The sequence below is a fragment of the Chlamydotis macqueenii genome, chromosome 21, assembly GCF_036417535.1.
Source record: "Chlamydotis macqueenii isolate bChlMac1 chromosome 21, bChlMac1.mat, whole genome shotgun sequence".
Taxonomy (NCBI): Eukaryota; Metazoa; Chordata; class Aves; order Otidiformes; family Otididae; genus Chlamydotis; species Chlamydotis macqueenii.
In genome coordinates this window covers 9423975-9438201 of record NC_141576.1, presented here as the reverse complement: position 1 = coordinate 9438201, position 14227 = coordinate 9423975, and the positions used below count along the sequence as shown (strand labels likewise).

General features: G+C 45.1%; 1 protein-coding gene across 1 annotated transcript in view; it reads right to left on the bottom strand.

Annotated features, from left to right (window-relative positions):
• SPEN (spen family transcriptional repressor) overlaps positions 1 to 14227 on the bottom strand; it is a 67786-nt gene that overhangs the window by 14756 nt on the left and 38803 nt on the right. The window contains exons 4-10 of the mRNA XM_086764369.1: positions 8985 to 9145; positions 7590 to 7790; positions 6608 to 6759; positions 4162 to 4287; positions 3487 to 3600; positions 2198 to 2311; positions 461 to 561 (exon numbers count right to left, since the gene is read on the bottom strand). Of these exons, the coding sequence (XP_086620495.1) occupies positions 461 to 561; positions 2198 to 2311; positions 3487 to 3600; positions 4162 to 4287; positions 6608 to 6759; positions 7590 to 7790; positions 8985 to 9145 (969 nt within the window). The remainder of the gene's footprint in view (positions 1 to 460; positions 562 to 2197; positions 2312 to 3486; positions 3601 to 4161; positions 4288 to 6607; positions 6760 to 7589; positions 7791 to 8984; positions 9146 to 14227) is intronic.

The following is a 14227-nucleotide window of genomic DNA, read 5'->3' as shown; positions in this document are numbered from 1 at the left end:
TCTCAGGCCATACACGCTCCCGTAACACCACACTTCTCTTGAGGGCATTACTGACTAGCTACTCTTTGCATTGCCAAGAACTGCTGACCGACTCACAGCTGTGCTCCGGTGACCCACCGCAGTACCCGGACACTAAACATACAGCTCGCGCAGACGGCCGAAACCTCGGCCCAGGGCGCGTTTCAGGAACCCACTGCACCTCAGACGTGCGACACCCTGTCTGCTTTGATCTGCGCACTTTATGGCTGGCCACCTAAATGTGTTTAAAGAAAATATACTGAAAAGGTAAGAGACATGAAAAATATGCTAAAATGTTGTTAGTAAAACTTTAAAAAGGAGGATAAAGTTTAGGAGGAACAAAACCAAGTGTCTGTTTAATAATTACGGCCTGAAGGAAGTTTAATCGCACTTAAGAGGATGCTAGAAACGTGAAAGACTGTAATAAAAGATGGAGACATGCCTTCTTTCCGCCAGCATTTCATAGAAGTCTCTGATATCTTGACCTGTCTTCTCCATGGAATGATAAAACGCCAACTGACTTTCTCGATTTGCGAAGTCCACCTGAAAAACAAAGGGTAAAACACGTTCAGCTGGAGGAACACTCCATTCTGACAACATTCCACTGCCTGCTGCAGAGTCTGAGGACGGGAGCAGAACCGAAAATGGGGATATTTAAAAAAAAAAAAAAAAAAAAGCCAAACTTCTCAGAACCTGCCCTACGCATCCCCAGAGATGAAGGCCTTTCTCCCGTAACTCAGCGTAGCTGCGTGGAGCTCCGTAACCACCTCATTACTGGGCTATGCTGTTGTAGCTGCAAGACCAGAGGCTTCTGTTCAGCAAGCCAGCAGGAAAAATACACGTTATTCTTGTGGCATCGAGGTTTTTAACACGGTGATTCCAATTACAGTTCCGAAGGCTCTTTTATCCCAGCGCCGTGCTGCAGCAGGTCAGTGTCACTCATCTATTTCAGGCTCCACGTGATGTGCCCGGGGTGATACAGCAAGGCAACAGCAGATGAGACAGAAGCCCCCTGCGCTGCAGCTCCCTGTTCTAGCTCCTCAAAGAGTCGGTGTTTTCTAGCCAAGGGTAACAATACTAAAAAGCATAGCTGATGCAAAAAATTAAGGATTGGAATGGATTTAACTACGTGTATTGCATGTAATGCAATTTTTTTAACATTCCATTTTCGGCTTTCTTAAAAAAGTCAGCCTAGGTATTTGTATAACCACAGCAGTGGCGCGCAACAGACATGCACCACGGGTGTTGCTTATTCCAAAGCCGCAAAGTAGCAAGACCCTCAAACACAAAATATGAAACTTTTACACGCCCACACATTTTCCTGCATACAAAGGCTACTTCTGCTCAACCCCCGTGCTCAGGAACTGCAGCGTATCCAACTCCTTACCCCAGGTTCATACACCAGGTGAGAGATCATGCTCGAAATCGTTACCCACTCTTTAGGAGAGAAGAAAGGAGGAGGAGGAAGATAATTCAGAGGGCTGGCTGACACCTCACGTCCCCAGTTAGTGGAACTGATGGGACAGTCGTAACAGGTATTACCACAGGTATTACCCAAATCCAAGACACCGCTGTCAACGTTAACTGTTGCTCCAGGAAAAAGTACTTTCTATCTCTTTTTTTAAGTACTGTTTTTAATTATTATTTTTAAAATCTGTGACAAGGAAGGAGCTGCCGTCACAAGAGCAGATGGCGTGCTGGGGTTGCCGCACCCGACGACTACAGCGTGCAAGCCACCGTGGATCGTCTCGGCCAGGTCCAGAGCCGGGACATCAGCACGGAGCAGCCGAAACGCAGCCGCGCAGTATCCCGCAGGAACTCACCCCCTCAGATTTCACTCTTCTAACATGCAAACGGACAAGAATTCGCCTTGGATTCGGGTAAATGAGGCAGTGACACGGACACCAACACTCAGGAGCTCAGAGAGACAAGTTCAGTGAAACAAACGGCAGAATACTGGAAGAGGCCTTTTAGGTAACAGTTCAAGATACCCTAACGTCTTGACAAGCCGAGTGTTAAAAAATGGTTTAAGACTTTGGTATCTGGGACATACGTGTCCCGCTGAGCATTCCTTTTGACTGGCAGTCTGCAAATGCCAGCATTTAAGGGGTAAGGCCTAAATACAATTTGTTTCTCTCTTTTTTTTTGTTTGTTTTGTTTTGGAGGTCATTCTGCACACCTTAATTTTATTCCCACCGATTTTCCTCCCCTTGGTCTCTTTTACAGCTGCTTGTGCATATTCAATCTCATTGTAGAGAACCAGGGCCATGCCTTTTAAGCGGTCAAACACCACCTGTAAAAAACAAAAAAACAAAACAAAAACCAAATAAGAGCCTCATCCACAGGACTTAACGCCAGTCCCAACAAAATCCTAAGTCATGAGGATACCAGTAAGAAAATAATTTTTAGCAAGGTAAATTTCCAGGCTTTTCTGATGAGGCATATTGTAATGGAGAGACAATAAAGGACACGGGACTGCTTTCAATTGTGGATATTGTGGCTTGAGGTATATTATGCCTTTATTTTGTTTTTCTGTATTTTACTTTTTTTTTTTTTTGGTGACTGAGTTTTGTAGTTTTTCTTTGTCGACTTTTAGTTTTTTGAAAAATTTCCAATGTGTTTTAGGGGGGAAAAAAGGTAAAGGGAACATTTAATCCCCAAATGGAAACAGTTCTGTTATCACACTCTGCAGTACCACTCCTCAGTTGCTAAACGCCCAGTCTCCAAATATTAGCTTCCTTTCGCAACATTAACTGATTATTCAAGCAACAACAGCTACAATAGCGTCAAAGCTGCAACACAAACCCACAAAAATCCTGCAAGGAGGCAAGACCCTGATCCTGTGGAGATTTACACACGTTGCTTAATTTTAAGCATGTCAATGTCCAAGGGAAATACGGGGGACCACTCACACGCGTAAGTTTAAGCACGTGCACTGAGCGCCGCCCCACAGCGGGGCAGGTAGCGCGCTCCCGCTGGGTGCTGCGGGCGTGTCGCACCATCACTGGCTTTCTTCTTTCTCATACTTTTGTCAGTGTGACTACTCTAACTGCTTTTAAAAAGTCATTTTTCGGTCTGATGAAAAAAATGCAGTCACGTCTAATTACGCCATTAGCATGCGTGAGTGTAACTACGTAATTAGGCTGTGGTTCCTCCAATGTCAGCTTTCTACAGAGATGTTGTCGGGGAGAGACTGTACTGCACAAGAGCAACAAATGGCTTCCAATACTCGTTATCTCGGCTCATTCAAAATACTTTTTTTTTTGTTTTCAGAACACCAGAAGCAACTGCTCCACGCATTGGATCAACAGGATGCAAAGCTACAGAGCCCTGCTGGCCAAATTACACCCCAGAGAGAATTTCTCTACCTGAGCTATGAAGCCCTGGACAGTCGGGGTTGAAAGGACAGGACGGGAAGAGAGGAAGACAGTAACAACGCCAAACCACACACCAAAGCCTCCCACCTACCTTTACCACGGGCCCGTAGCGGCAGAAATGGCGAGTTAAATACTGATCCGTAACGTTTGTAGAAAGCCCATCTAACCACACGCAGTTTGTAGGCATGCTCTTCCCAAAACCCAGCTGAACACAAAAGGGCAGAACGTCCGTCAGTACAATCCGTCAGCGTTAAACTAACCGAACACAGCACGCCTAATTAAAAGCGTTATCTGAAGAAAGCTAGTCATTTGAATGGATTTTCTAAGATTAGCATCTCACACAGGTGCAAGCAAGACAAAAATCAAACAGCAATTAATGAAAATAATTCTGCATGCTTAAACAAATACAGTGTTTGACAACATTTGTTTCTTCTACAATCTGAATGCTTCTGCAAAGTGACAGGCTGACAGCTCTGGGGACTGACAGCCTCTCTCTGCCGCTGGTACCAGTACAGCTCCCCAGCCAGACGCAGACCTCCAAGGCCAGGGCATGGCAGCCTCCAAGTCTGCTCAGGCCTGGGGCTCCTTGCCAACAAAAACGCTGATTAATCCCAACTATGGTGGCGGCCAAAAGTATCGTGCTCTAATCTGACCTAAGCATTAAAAAACATCTTTCTTCCGTAAACTATGCTGCTGCAGAATATCCTACGATGCTGCACAAGAAGTAACAAGGAGAAGGATACAGTCCAGGGGAGGATTTCTTTACCTTGAGCCGGTTATTTCCAAGATATTCCCCATCCATCTTCTTAATTGCTTTACACACACTCGCAATATCGCAGTACTGCAGGAACGCATACTGAGGAACACCGTTCACTTTCTTAATGTCGATATCCTGGGGGGGGGAAATAAAAACAGAACAATCGACAGTCAGCAACAGGCTGAAAGGACATTCAATAGTGTCAGTTAGATCTAAGCGGACTTTGTTTTGACACACACACGGCACAGCAAGTACTCTTTAATTAGTATTTTCTTCAGAGAGAGGATTTAGACAATAGTAGATAGCTACAAACTTCACTGTTCTGTTTTATCATGCTCAATGGCAAAACCAAATCCTTCCTGACACAGGGAAAGCTCTTCATAGCGCAGATCCGAAATCCAACCCCTCAGAAATAAGCCTGATCTGACCAACAACAGTAGCTTCAGTTTGTTAACATTATGTCAAGAAGAGACAACTCGGAATCGAAGAAATACAGATTAATTTTCACTTGCGAAGGCTCAAGAGAAAACAACCTGCTCCGATCCTCATTTCTGAGCCAAGCGGCAAACAGGGTTTCTTTTCCAAATAAACACGATCCATCCTGTTCCTAGAAACAGAAAGCGATGCTGGACCCGTCTCTTGAACCAACTTGGCACCAACATGGCAAAGGCAAAAAAGATCCTCAGCTTCTATCGCTGCTGGCATTTGATCCCGAGCCACCGCAGGCTCATTCAGAAGGAAGTGCAGTCACGAGAAAGCCGCGGAAGCCTAAGGAAGGCTGATTTTAATCAATTTTCAAAACCCAGCAAGCTTGGAGTTGACATTTGGTTAACATTCAAGCTCGGCGCTAGTACTGGCAAACGTACCAAAAGCCTCCAAACAAACCCACGATGTTCATTCTGAGCTGAAAATAGAAGGTGGAGCGTTTCGTTGTATTTGTTGAAAGAGCACAAGTTTCTTTTGAGATCTACATGCCAACGCCAGCACACAAATTTAAGCACAAACGTTCCAACATCCAGGACAGACCGATTTCATGGTTAATAAATTTAGGGATAAGGCAGCAGTCTCATACAAACTCACCTAAGAGCCCTTTCTCTGGGAAAACCGAAGTAAACAGGGAGATTTACACAACTGTTCGACTTCTATAGCCCTGCTCTAATGACTTCAGTGGAACGCTAACAGAAGACTACATTTCCAAGAGTCTGAAGTAGCACACTTGCAACCATGGGAAATTGTACTTGACCACTCACCCCGGGCAAGCGAGCCCTCCCAACAGGCAGATGAAATACCACTCCTTTGCTCATTACGCACCAGAAAGGTTAAAAAGCTGGTCCCTTTGGCACCTGAGCTTGTAAGTTTGCACAGAAACTGTGCAAGGCGGCACCGCTACTGCATTCTGGCTGATTAATAACGCTGACAGGACAGCGCTATTTCACAGAAAGCCAATTTACAAGACAGTGCGCTACTACTGATAAGCATCTTTATCAGGACAGCTCTGCTGGTAGAACATTAGAGAAGGGTTTAAGCCGCAGACGCTGCGTGAACTCATAAATCAGCGCTGATGCCAAGGATACAGCAGAGGCTGAATGCACATGAGCTGCCAGACATCATAAAATGTAAATTTTGTATTTGTCCACATTGCACATGGAAGCGCCCGTTGCCTTCTTTTTGAGGGGAAGTTCGTGCGAGTTCCTGGTTCATGTGACTGACACCTCAACAGTCACAAAAAACCGTTCAGAGCAGAATGAATAAGGCACAGCATGTCCACAAGCAGCCACAGCTACCAGTGAGGTCCCAAACTACCGGTGCTGAAGCCCAGATTCAACTAATTAATCTAACTGTGGGTAGTTTATTTCTCTGGAAAATCTCTCCTCAATGCCGTATTGATAAAGCTTGATAGAAAGCGGCATGAGGAGCGGAGCGGGGCACGACTGCTGCTCCATCTCGTTTGGACACGCCTGCTCAGCGGCAAACCCAAACCCCACGCAGGCCATCACTAATCCGTCTGCTCAGCGCCTCCTCTGCCCCGCTGTCAGGGCGCAGACTGCGACCGCTGAGCGCCACTTCCACACGCAGCAACCAAACGCTTTGTTTCAGGAATCAACCGGAAACCTAGACTTCACAGAGGTGTACTGACTGACCACGGAAGTAACACCAGGCGTATTCACATCCCAACCACCTCGCCAGGCCTCCCTGCAAATGCTCTCGGCTAGCAGAACACGCATTTCTTGTAAATGCTTCCAGGACTGTTTCTGCTGCTAACTTACTCCCACAACACACGTGTGCTAAGATTTCACTCTAAATGCAAAGAAAAGCTTTCAGTAATGACTCACAGTGTTACATAAAGACCAAGTTTGTCATCGACACCACGATTTACCACTGCTTGTATCATTTTGCAGGTCTGTACAGAAACAACGGGCGCTGCCACCCTACGTAGTGCAGACAAGTCACGTACCACTATTCCACCGAAGCGCTGGAAGATGTTGCGAAGGTCGTGGTAGGTGGTTGTTTTCTCCAGGTTGCCGATGAAGAGAGTTCGGGTTGCTTTCGGGTGAAACTCGTCTATCCTTTCATCCAAAGGACGAAATTCATTCTCGCTTTCTGTTTCTAGAAGCAAAAGAGAGCAAAACATTTGCAATGCACAGAGGTGTTTTTCACGTGGGCTCAGTTCATGTTGATTTGTTTGTTCAAGGCTACTTCCTGACACGCAGATACGATCTGAACAAGAGTAACCAACTGCTTTGACAAAAATACGCAGCGCTGCGCTTGTGAACTGTTACCTACGTGCAATTTGCAATCTCTGCAGCGTACCGCTGGGTAAGCACTGAGGAATCCGAGCATCCAGAAATGGGCTCTTTCACCACGTACTAACGCTTGAACACATGAATTCAAATAAGGCCTCACTGTACTTGGGGAACAGCATGTGGAAGAAGTTTGTTTTCATAAATCAATTTTTAAACAAGCAATTGAAAGTACGGACTGAAAAACTCAACCACGTGCTCAATGGTGTAGTTTTCACTGGTTGGTCATGCGGGCTATGCTGCCTTAGCCTCAAAAATGCAGCCATCATTAGCTGTTTTAATTAAAAGCAGAAAAAACAAGCCTGTGAGGACTCCGTGCTACACTTACACCACCCACTGGCTTCTGCTCCACTAAGGCAGGGAAGGTGGGATTTCTTCCAGCAGGTCCCACTCTCTGAGAGGATGGCAGGTTTCCTTCTCTGAGGTTTAAGACTGGAACTCTCTCCCTGTTTGACCTAAGAGCATCCACTCTTCCTGCTCTGCAATTTATTCTGGCGTATTTCCCAGTTTCTTTAAATTATGTTTCTGCAAGAACGCAGCTTTAACATTTCTTCCTCCTACGCTGCCTCTTCAGAGCAGCCTGTGAATACGCCCAGCGTGGTCACACCTCCAGGGCAAAAGGGGCACAGACCTTACCTGGTCCTATCCAGGCGGTGACCTCAATCTGCATGCCAAAGAAGAGTTTTCCTTTTGAGGCATTTAGTGCTTTCTCCTGGTCCTCCTGCTGTCGGAAGAACACCAGTCCATACCGTTCCTCAGAAGCCCCGTGAATCTGCACCGACGTCACCTTTCCGTACTTCTTGAATTCGTGGAAAAGTCCATCTTTAAGGCTTGTATCTAACCCAACAAATAAGCATTACTACTATAAAAACATAATTTTTATCAATTTAATAGCACCATAAAAGACATGAAGAAATCTGACATTCCTTCTGAAATGTGACTTCACCCAGTTTGACTTCAATTCTGGGCGTTAGTTTTGCCAATGTGAAAAGCCTCTGGCTGATCCTTCTCTTTGCCTTGACTCTTCAACCCAAGAAACGACAGACGCAGGGTTTCATATCACTAACGCTGGCAGCATACGGTTATTACTTCTAAAGATATCCAATTCCAGATGAAGAAGAAATGAACAGTGTTACTTCATTAATAATCCCACATGGATACTGCGCGCAGCAGTTTTCCAAAGCTGGGATGAAGCACCTGGAACGAAGCTCAAAGTTATACAGCATTGGTTCAGTCAATTCAGAAAGATAACACGGCAGACTCATCAGATTTTGCAAAATCTGACTCACAATCACACAATCTGCCCGGGATTTGTGGGGCACCACCTCGGTGCCGCGTCACTTCAACTAATATTACAGACGTAAAATCTATAGAAAGGATCTTATCATTGCGAGGTATGCTGCTCACAAAGTTCATATGTATTATTTTAATTCAGCCAGTGCCTTTGCATCCATGAATTATGTTACAACTCTTTTACAAATGATCCCATGCAGTTTTTTCCTGTGGGATCTCTCCCGCATTCAGCACACGGAACAGTGTGACCACGTGCGCTCCTCAGCGAGTGGTTTCTTGCATTATTTACCCCACAACATTCAATGTCATTATGAATGTGCTCATTGGTATTTTACAGCACTCAACACTGCAAGAGAAAAAAATGAAGGTTTTGTATTATATAAAAAATGAAACTGAGGCATGGTAAGAATAACTGGACAAAGTTTTAAGAGAAAAATTTGAGATGCGTCCGTTTTCCCTTGGGGAAATCCACATTACGGTCTCAAAGCACCAGCTCCAGGAGCTGTGAGTGCCCAAGCCCCGGGACTTGAGCTAGGAATTTGCACGGTTTCTCACAGATGGTCACTAATGAAGCGATTTCCCCACCGTCGCACAAGAACCGAGGCAGAAGCAGAGAGAATCCCATTGTTGGAGGCAGCAGGCAGCTGCCACGTCAGAGACACGACACAGGTTGTTTAACCGGTCCCTACCTGCTGCCTATTCCTTTTTTCCCTGTTTCACCTTCCCAAGTGGATTTACCTGTTGAGCGCACTGGAAGATTTTGAACCTTGATCCCAAAACTCTTCCGGGGTTCATCTTTCTCCAGCGATGGCAGCAGCTGGGACGCGGGCGCTGGGACGGCTGTGGACTGGACTGACCGAGCCGGGGACTCGTCGCTCGAGCTGCTGCTGGAGTCACTGCTACAAACGGCATAAAGCAAATGCCAGATGACTGTGACCAGAGGATACGGGTATTTTCATTAAAAAACACAATGTCAGTGTTCTGCTCACCGACAGGCCTCCCTTTCTCCTTTGCCTGATGCAGAAAACCCAGTTTCTGTAACACAGCCCAGTTATATGCAGGAATTTAAGAGTCACTCTACAAATATTCTCCTACAAAGACTGTCTCCGAGGAGACAGTCAGGGACACAGAATATGGGTAAAACATCAGCTAGATCCTGTTACGCACCCTGACAATGGCGGAGATTTAATTAAGTGTAACACAACGTTGTATCAGCTTAGGAGCTATGTGGGAAGACTGGAGAAATACAGAGAGGGTACAGCGGTCTGCCAGAGCCTCAAAATCCCTTCTGGTGCGCTCACGTACAAAAAAAGAGAAATATTATTGCGCTCTCAGGTGCTGCTGTCAATCCAGGAGTCCGCCCCAGAGTTCTAATTGCCTCCTGCACATCTTTAAAAAAAGATCTGTACCTCTGACGATAGGAAAACCTTGTGCGAGGAAACCACGGCAGGTTTTTTTTCCACCAACTGCTTGAGCATAACCTGGGCAGATGGGTATGAACCAGTAAACGCTGTTTACAGGCTCAGCCTCAACAGCCAACTTCAGGGTATGCGGAATTCAGACCCAATAACATCTTTTACAAACAGTAATTATGGCAGAAGAGGATTTGCATATTAGATCATACAGCGAGGCAATCTAGTCCACCAGCTCTTGATGGTGCAGATCGTTAGACGCTTCACAGGAGAGTAAGAAACACAGAGAATAACGTTATTAAAGCTTGCCCAGTGGGGACACGTCATCTTCTTCAGTGGCTGATTTCTTCCCCGAGGCACGAGGGCTTGTAACATTGCTAAAAATAATTTTGTCTGACATAACCCTGGAGATTCTCATTCTCCATTACACGAGCAGCCTTCTAAAAAATTCTGCTGGAATTTTATCTCGGAGGCTGGAGGGGGGAGAGATCTGCCACGTACGAAAATAAGTTCGCCAGTTTTAAATTTGCTGCTTTTGATTGAATTTTTATGTTCCTCAACACATTGCATCAGAAATGATAGCAAGTTTATATTTTTTCTTATCTTCAATTATCTCACGGGCTTCTCATACTCCCTCTTTACATCAAACCACTTCACTTTTTCTAATCTTTTCTCAGGGAAACCATTTCAGGCTTCCAACCATTTTCATGGCTTGATTTTGTGACCTCTTCGACTACACTCCTTTAGTATACGTAACACACTATACATAACAGCGTACATAGTATACATATCACCACGGTAGCAGCGACAGAGTCACTGTTCTCAAACCAGGCCAGAAAACTGCTTTTCTCTCTGCAGACCTTGGTGTAACAAGAGTCACGGGCACACCAGTAAAAAGCCCCTGGGCTCTGTCCCCATTATATCTGGAGGCGCAGAAGAGAGGGCAATATCTGTCCCAAAATGCTTACAAACATTTGAAGGAGGATATAAAACCACCACACCAGACCAAAATACAGCAAAACAAAAAGGTCAGAAATGCAGAAGTAATAATAAACATGAGAAACTCTCCTCCCAGTCGCACCCTCTCATTACAGCCTGCTGACACCGACGCTCCACACGTCGGTGCCTTTCCCACACACTCTCCTCCTGCTCTCCATCCCGGAGGAGGAAGTTCAGCACCACTTTGGGAGGAGAGAAAATAAAGCCGTGCCAGAAAAGGAGAGAAAAACAGAGCCCTTCCTCCTGCCCTCCTCATCCAAGGTAGGCTCTGCCATTTGCTCACCAAGGGGCGGCCGCCCTGCGCCACCCAATCTGTTATTTCACAAATAATAGTAATTCCCTCCCGATCTATACACAGTCCCTTGTGTTTCTCAGCTCTGCATTTCCTGCCATGGAGACACCCATTCACAGCCCCATTTTTCTTCCACATTTGTCAACTGCCTTCCTTTTTGCCCCACCTGCATTTAGGCAAGCTGCTTCCATGCCCTCTTCGTTAATGAACTATTTCACTGCTGAAAGTGAAGCACACTGCCATTCGCTCTTCTTCTTCCCATTCATCCCTTTCCCTCTGCCTCCTACCTCTCTGCTAACTCTGGATCACCTCAAGTCCTCATTACATTGAAGTTCTTCTCTTCCCTCCTTTTGGGAAAAAGAGGACAAACCCGGCCTCAGCAGTCTCAAGGGCTAAGAGCAGCGATCGCCTACTACTGCGAATAAATTGGCGAGGAATAGAGAAACTTGTAATACACAAATACAGTCAGAGAAGGCGTGTGGAGAGAATCCGAGAACCATCCCGAAGCTGACAGCAGCACGGTGTGGTCTGCCATTCCCGTGGGAAGGCTAAAGTAAGATTTTAGGACTGCAGCAAGCCTCTGCCCCGCGTGTGTTTTCACCTTCCCTTCTCACGCCTTGCTGCTCAGTATTACCACCAGCTACGTAGTTCTTAAAGCACCTTAAATATCCTACTTTGCTAAGATTGTATCTTTTCAGAGACAGCACTGAATTTCTATTTAAGCAATGCTTTAAAATGGGAATGGGTTATTTTTAGCTTTTTTTTTATGAGGATGTTTAAAATATGGAACATACTGTTAATATTGCCAACAACCCACTGGGAAAAAAAATACAATCTCCGGGCAACATCGCCGGGCATCCCAGCAGCGAAAGGGCATTCTAGCAGGGGGATAAATGCCGCAAGGAGAGTTTAAATTCCACCTGACTTTGGGAAACGAGGATCATCCCTACAATTTCCGCTTCCCCGGGGAGTTTTAGGGCTATGTGTCCCTAGGCAAACCAAGGGTTTCTGAGACACTCCAGAAAACAAATTCATTATTTCCTGGCTCAGTTTTCAGAAAGGAAAAAAATGGTAGCAAGAACAATTCTCCTTTCTTTAGGGAAAGCCTCATCACTTTCCCAACTGAAGAAATGCGGATATAATAATTGAAAAGTGAAAGGTTTTATGTTCTGTGAACAGGAGAACGATGGAAGAGTTAATTATAGCTGCTGTGTCACCCAGTTACAGCACAAAGCAGAATCAAAATAACGTGTCTGACAGTGAATTGTATGTCGTCTCAAGCAGAAAAACAGAACTCCCTTTCAACTACCCGGCTTTAAAAATATACAAAGCTGAAGCATGTAAGCTGCACGAGGAAATGTTCCCAGAATATTAAAATGAGAATATGGCTTTTCTTCTCCCTGTGAGTAATTCTGAGAACAATTGTCCTTCGACAACTCATAGAAAATAAGTTATTAAAATTTCTCCTAGCAGAAATGAGTTCATAAGGCTTTTAGAAAAACAAGCTAGGGAAGTTGTATCACGGGAATAGAACAGATAGGTTAAAAGCACAGCTCTGATATCCTGCTTCTTGGAAGTGTTTCACGTAATCAATAGGTCTTGGGGAAGGCCAAAAATGGCGTAAAGAAAATGGCTTTGTAACTTCATTTTGCACTTCCGCTAACAGTATTAACCCATGATTTTTTCCAGAAGCAGAGTGTGCTCTGGCACACAGCCTTTTCCCAACACGGGAAAACCTGCTCTTCAACATCCATGTAAACTCAGCGGAGCAGAATGCCAGCACCCAGAAAAATGAACCTGAGCTGTCACAACGCACGCATCTCACCGAGAGGGAGCCTGCGCCGGGAATCTGCTGTTTCAAACCTCTCAGGCTGATAGCTTCGCTTGCCTCTTTGGTGGTTTGCAGACTTTTTCTGGTGATCACTTATGAAAAACGTGAAGATTTCACCAGGAAGGATTTCAGATCTCTTTTGTCCAGCCCAGACAGCTTCCAAAATTAGTTTTACTCCAGCTTTTACCATGGCATCATAGCAATGTCGGAGAGAGGGGTTTTATTTTACTGTTGGCAAAACCAGACGGAAAACCTGAGCTACAAAGGAGATCGTTCTCACCGCAATAAGGAGGTGGATATGAAATTCCTGTTACACATGCACTCTACAAGTACAGTTTACAAGCCCTTCTAAAATATTCATCTGCCTTCCACAATTGCCTACAGCGTTCTACAAGTACATAGGATGCATGTGTTCTTACTCACAGTATTTATCTACAGATCTATTTCCTATTAATCAAGATAAAAATCTATTCATGATCCAGTCTAAGTTTTATCCGTACGGGCAGAGTCCCAAAGCCTCAACATGTGAGAGCCCAGCAACGGATCACAAAAATGAGCCCTGAACGGGCCTGGTTTCAGCACGCTGCTACTTCGCACACAGAATTTTCCTTTTCTCCCTTCCAGCAAAGGTGACGTTTCAAACCCTGGTGCACGCAGCACCCCACGTAACCAGTCCTCATTTCCACAGAAATATCCCACTTTAAAGTAATTGCATTTTGCAGTTTTAGTAACGATGAAGTTACACTCTGTTTATGTATGAAAAATGAAAGCACTTGAGCGAAGAATACAAAGTGAGCCACTCCCTTTGTTCCCCAGCAAAAAGAAAAGAGAGACTCCAAACCAGGTGATGTAAGGGGATACCCGCTGCTTTTCATCGATGGCGGCTGCGTGGAATCAAGGGCTCTCACAACCTGCCCTGCCCTTTCACAGCTTTAAAATGTGGGACAATCGTCGCTTCTGCTAGCTGATTTGAGAGCCGTGAGTCAGCTGCAGGGCCGGTGACTGCCCTGGTTACAGCAGGCAGGAAACGCCACCGCCCTCATGGAAAATAACGCAGAAAGAAGCTTTAACGGGCACTGCGGGCGATGCGCTGCCGAACTTGGGGTTTTAAAACAAAACAAAACCAAACCAACGTCTGATTGTCAAAGTAAGTTAAGAAACAAGCCACCTAAAATAATATGTAACCTTTTTCATTTTTCAAGGAACATATGCCAAATTTCAGCAGGAAAAAAAAAAAAGAAGTAAAAATTAAATGTTTTTTCTTTGTTTGTTTTTAAACTACCTTCAAAAATGTTTAACCAGAGCTGGTAGAGGACCCAGGATTCCTTTCACAGAAATACGCAGAGTGATCACCTTTTTTCCTGCCAAAATTAACTGAAATCAGGAACTCTACCTAGATCCGCCACGATTCAGTACCCTGTCAAAACAATCTCTAAGTAAAGATTAT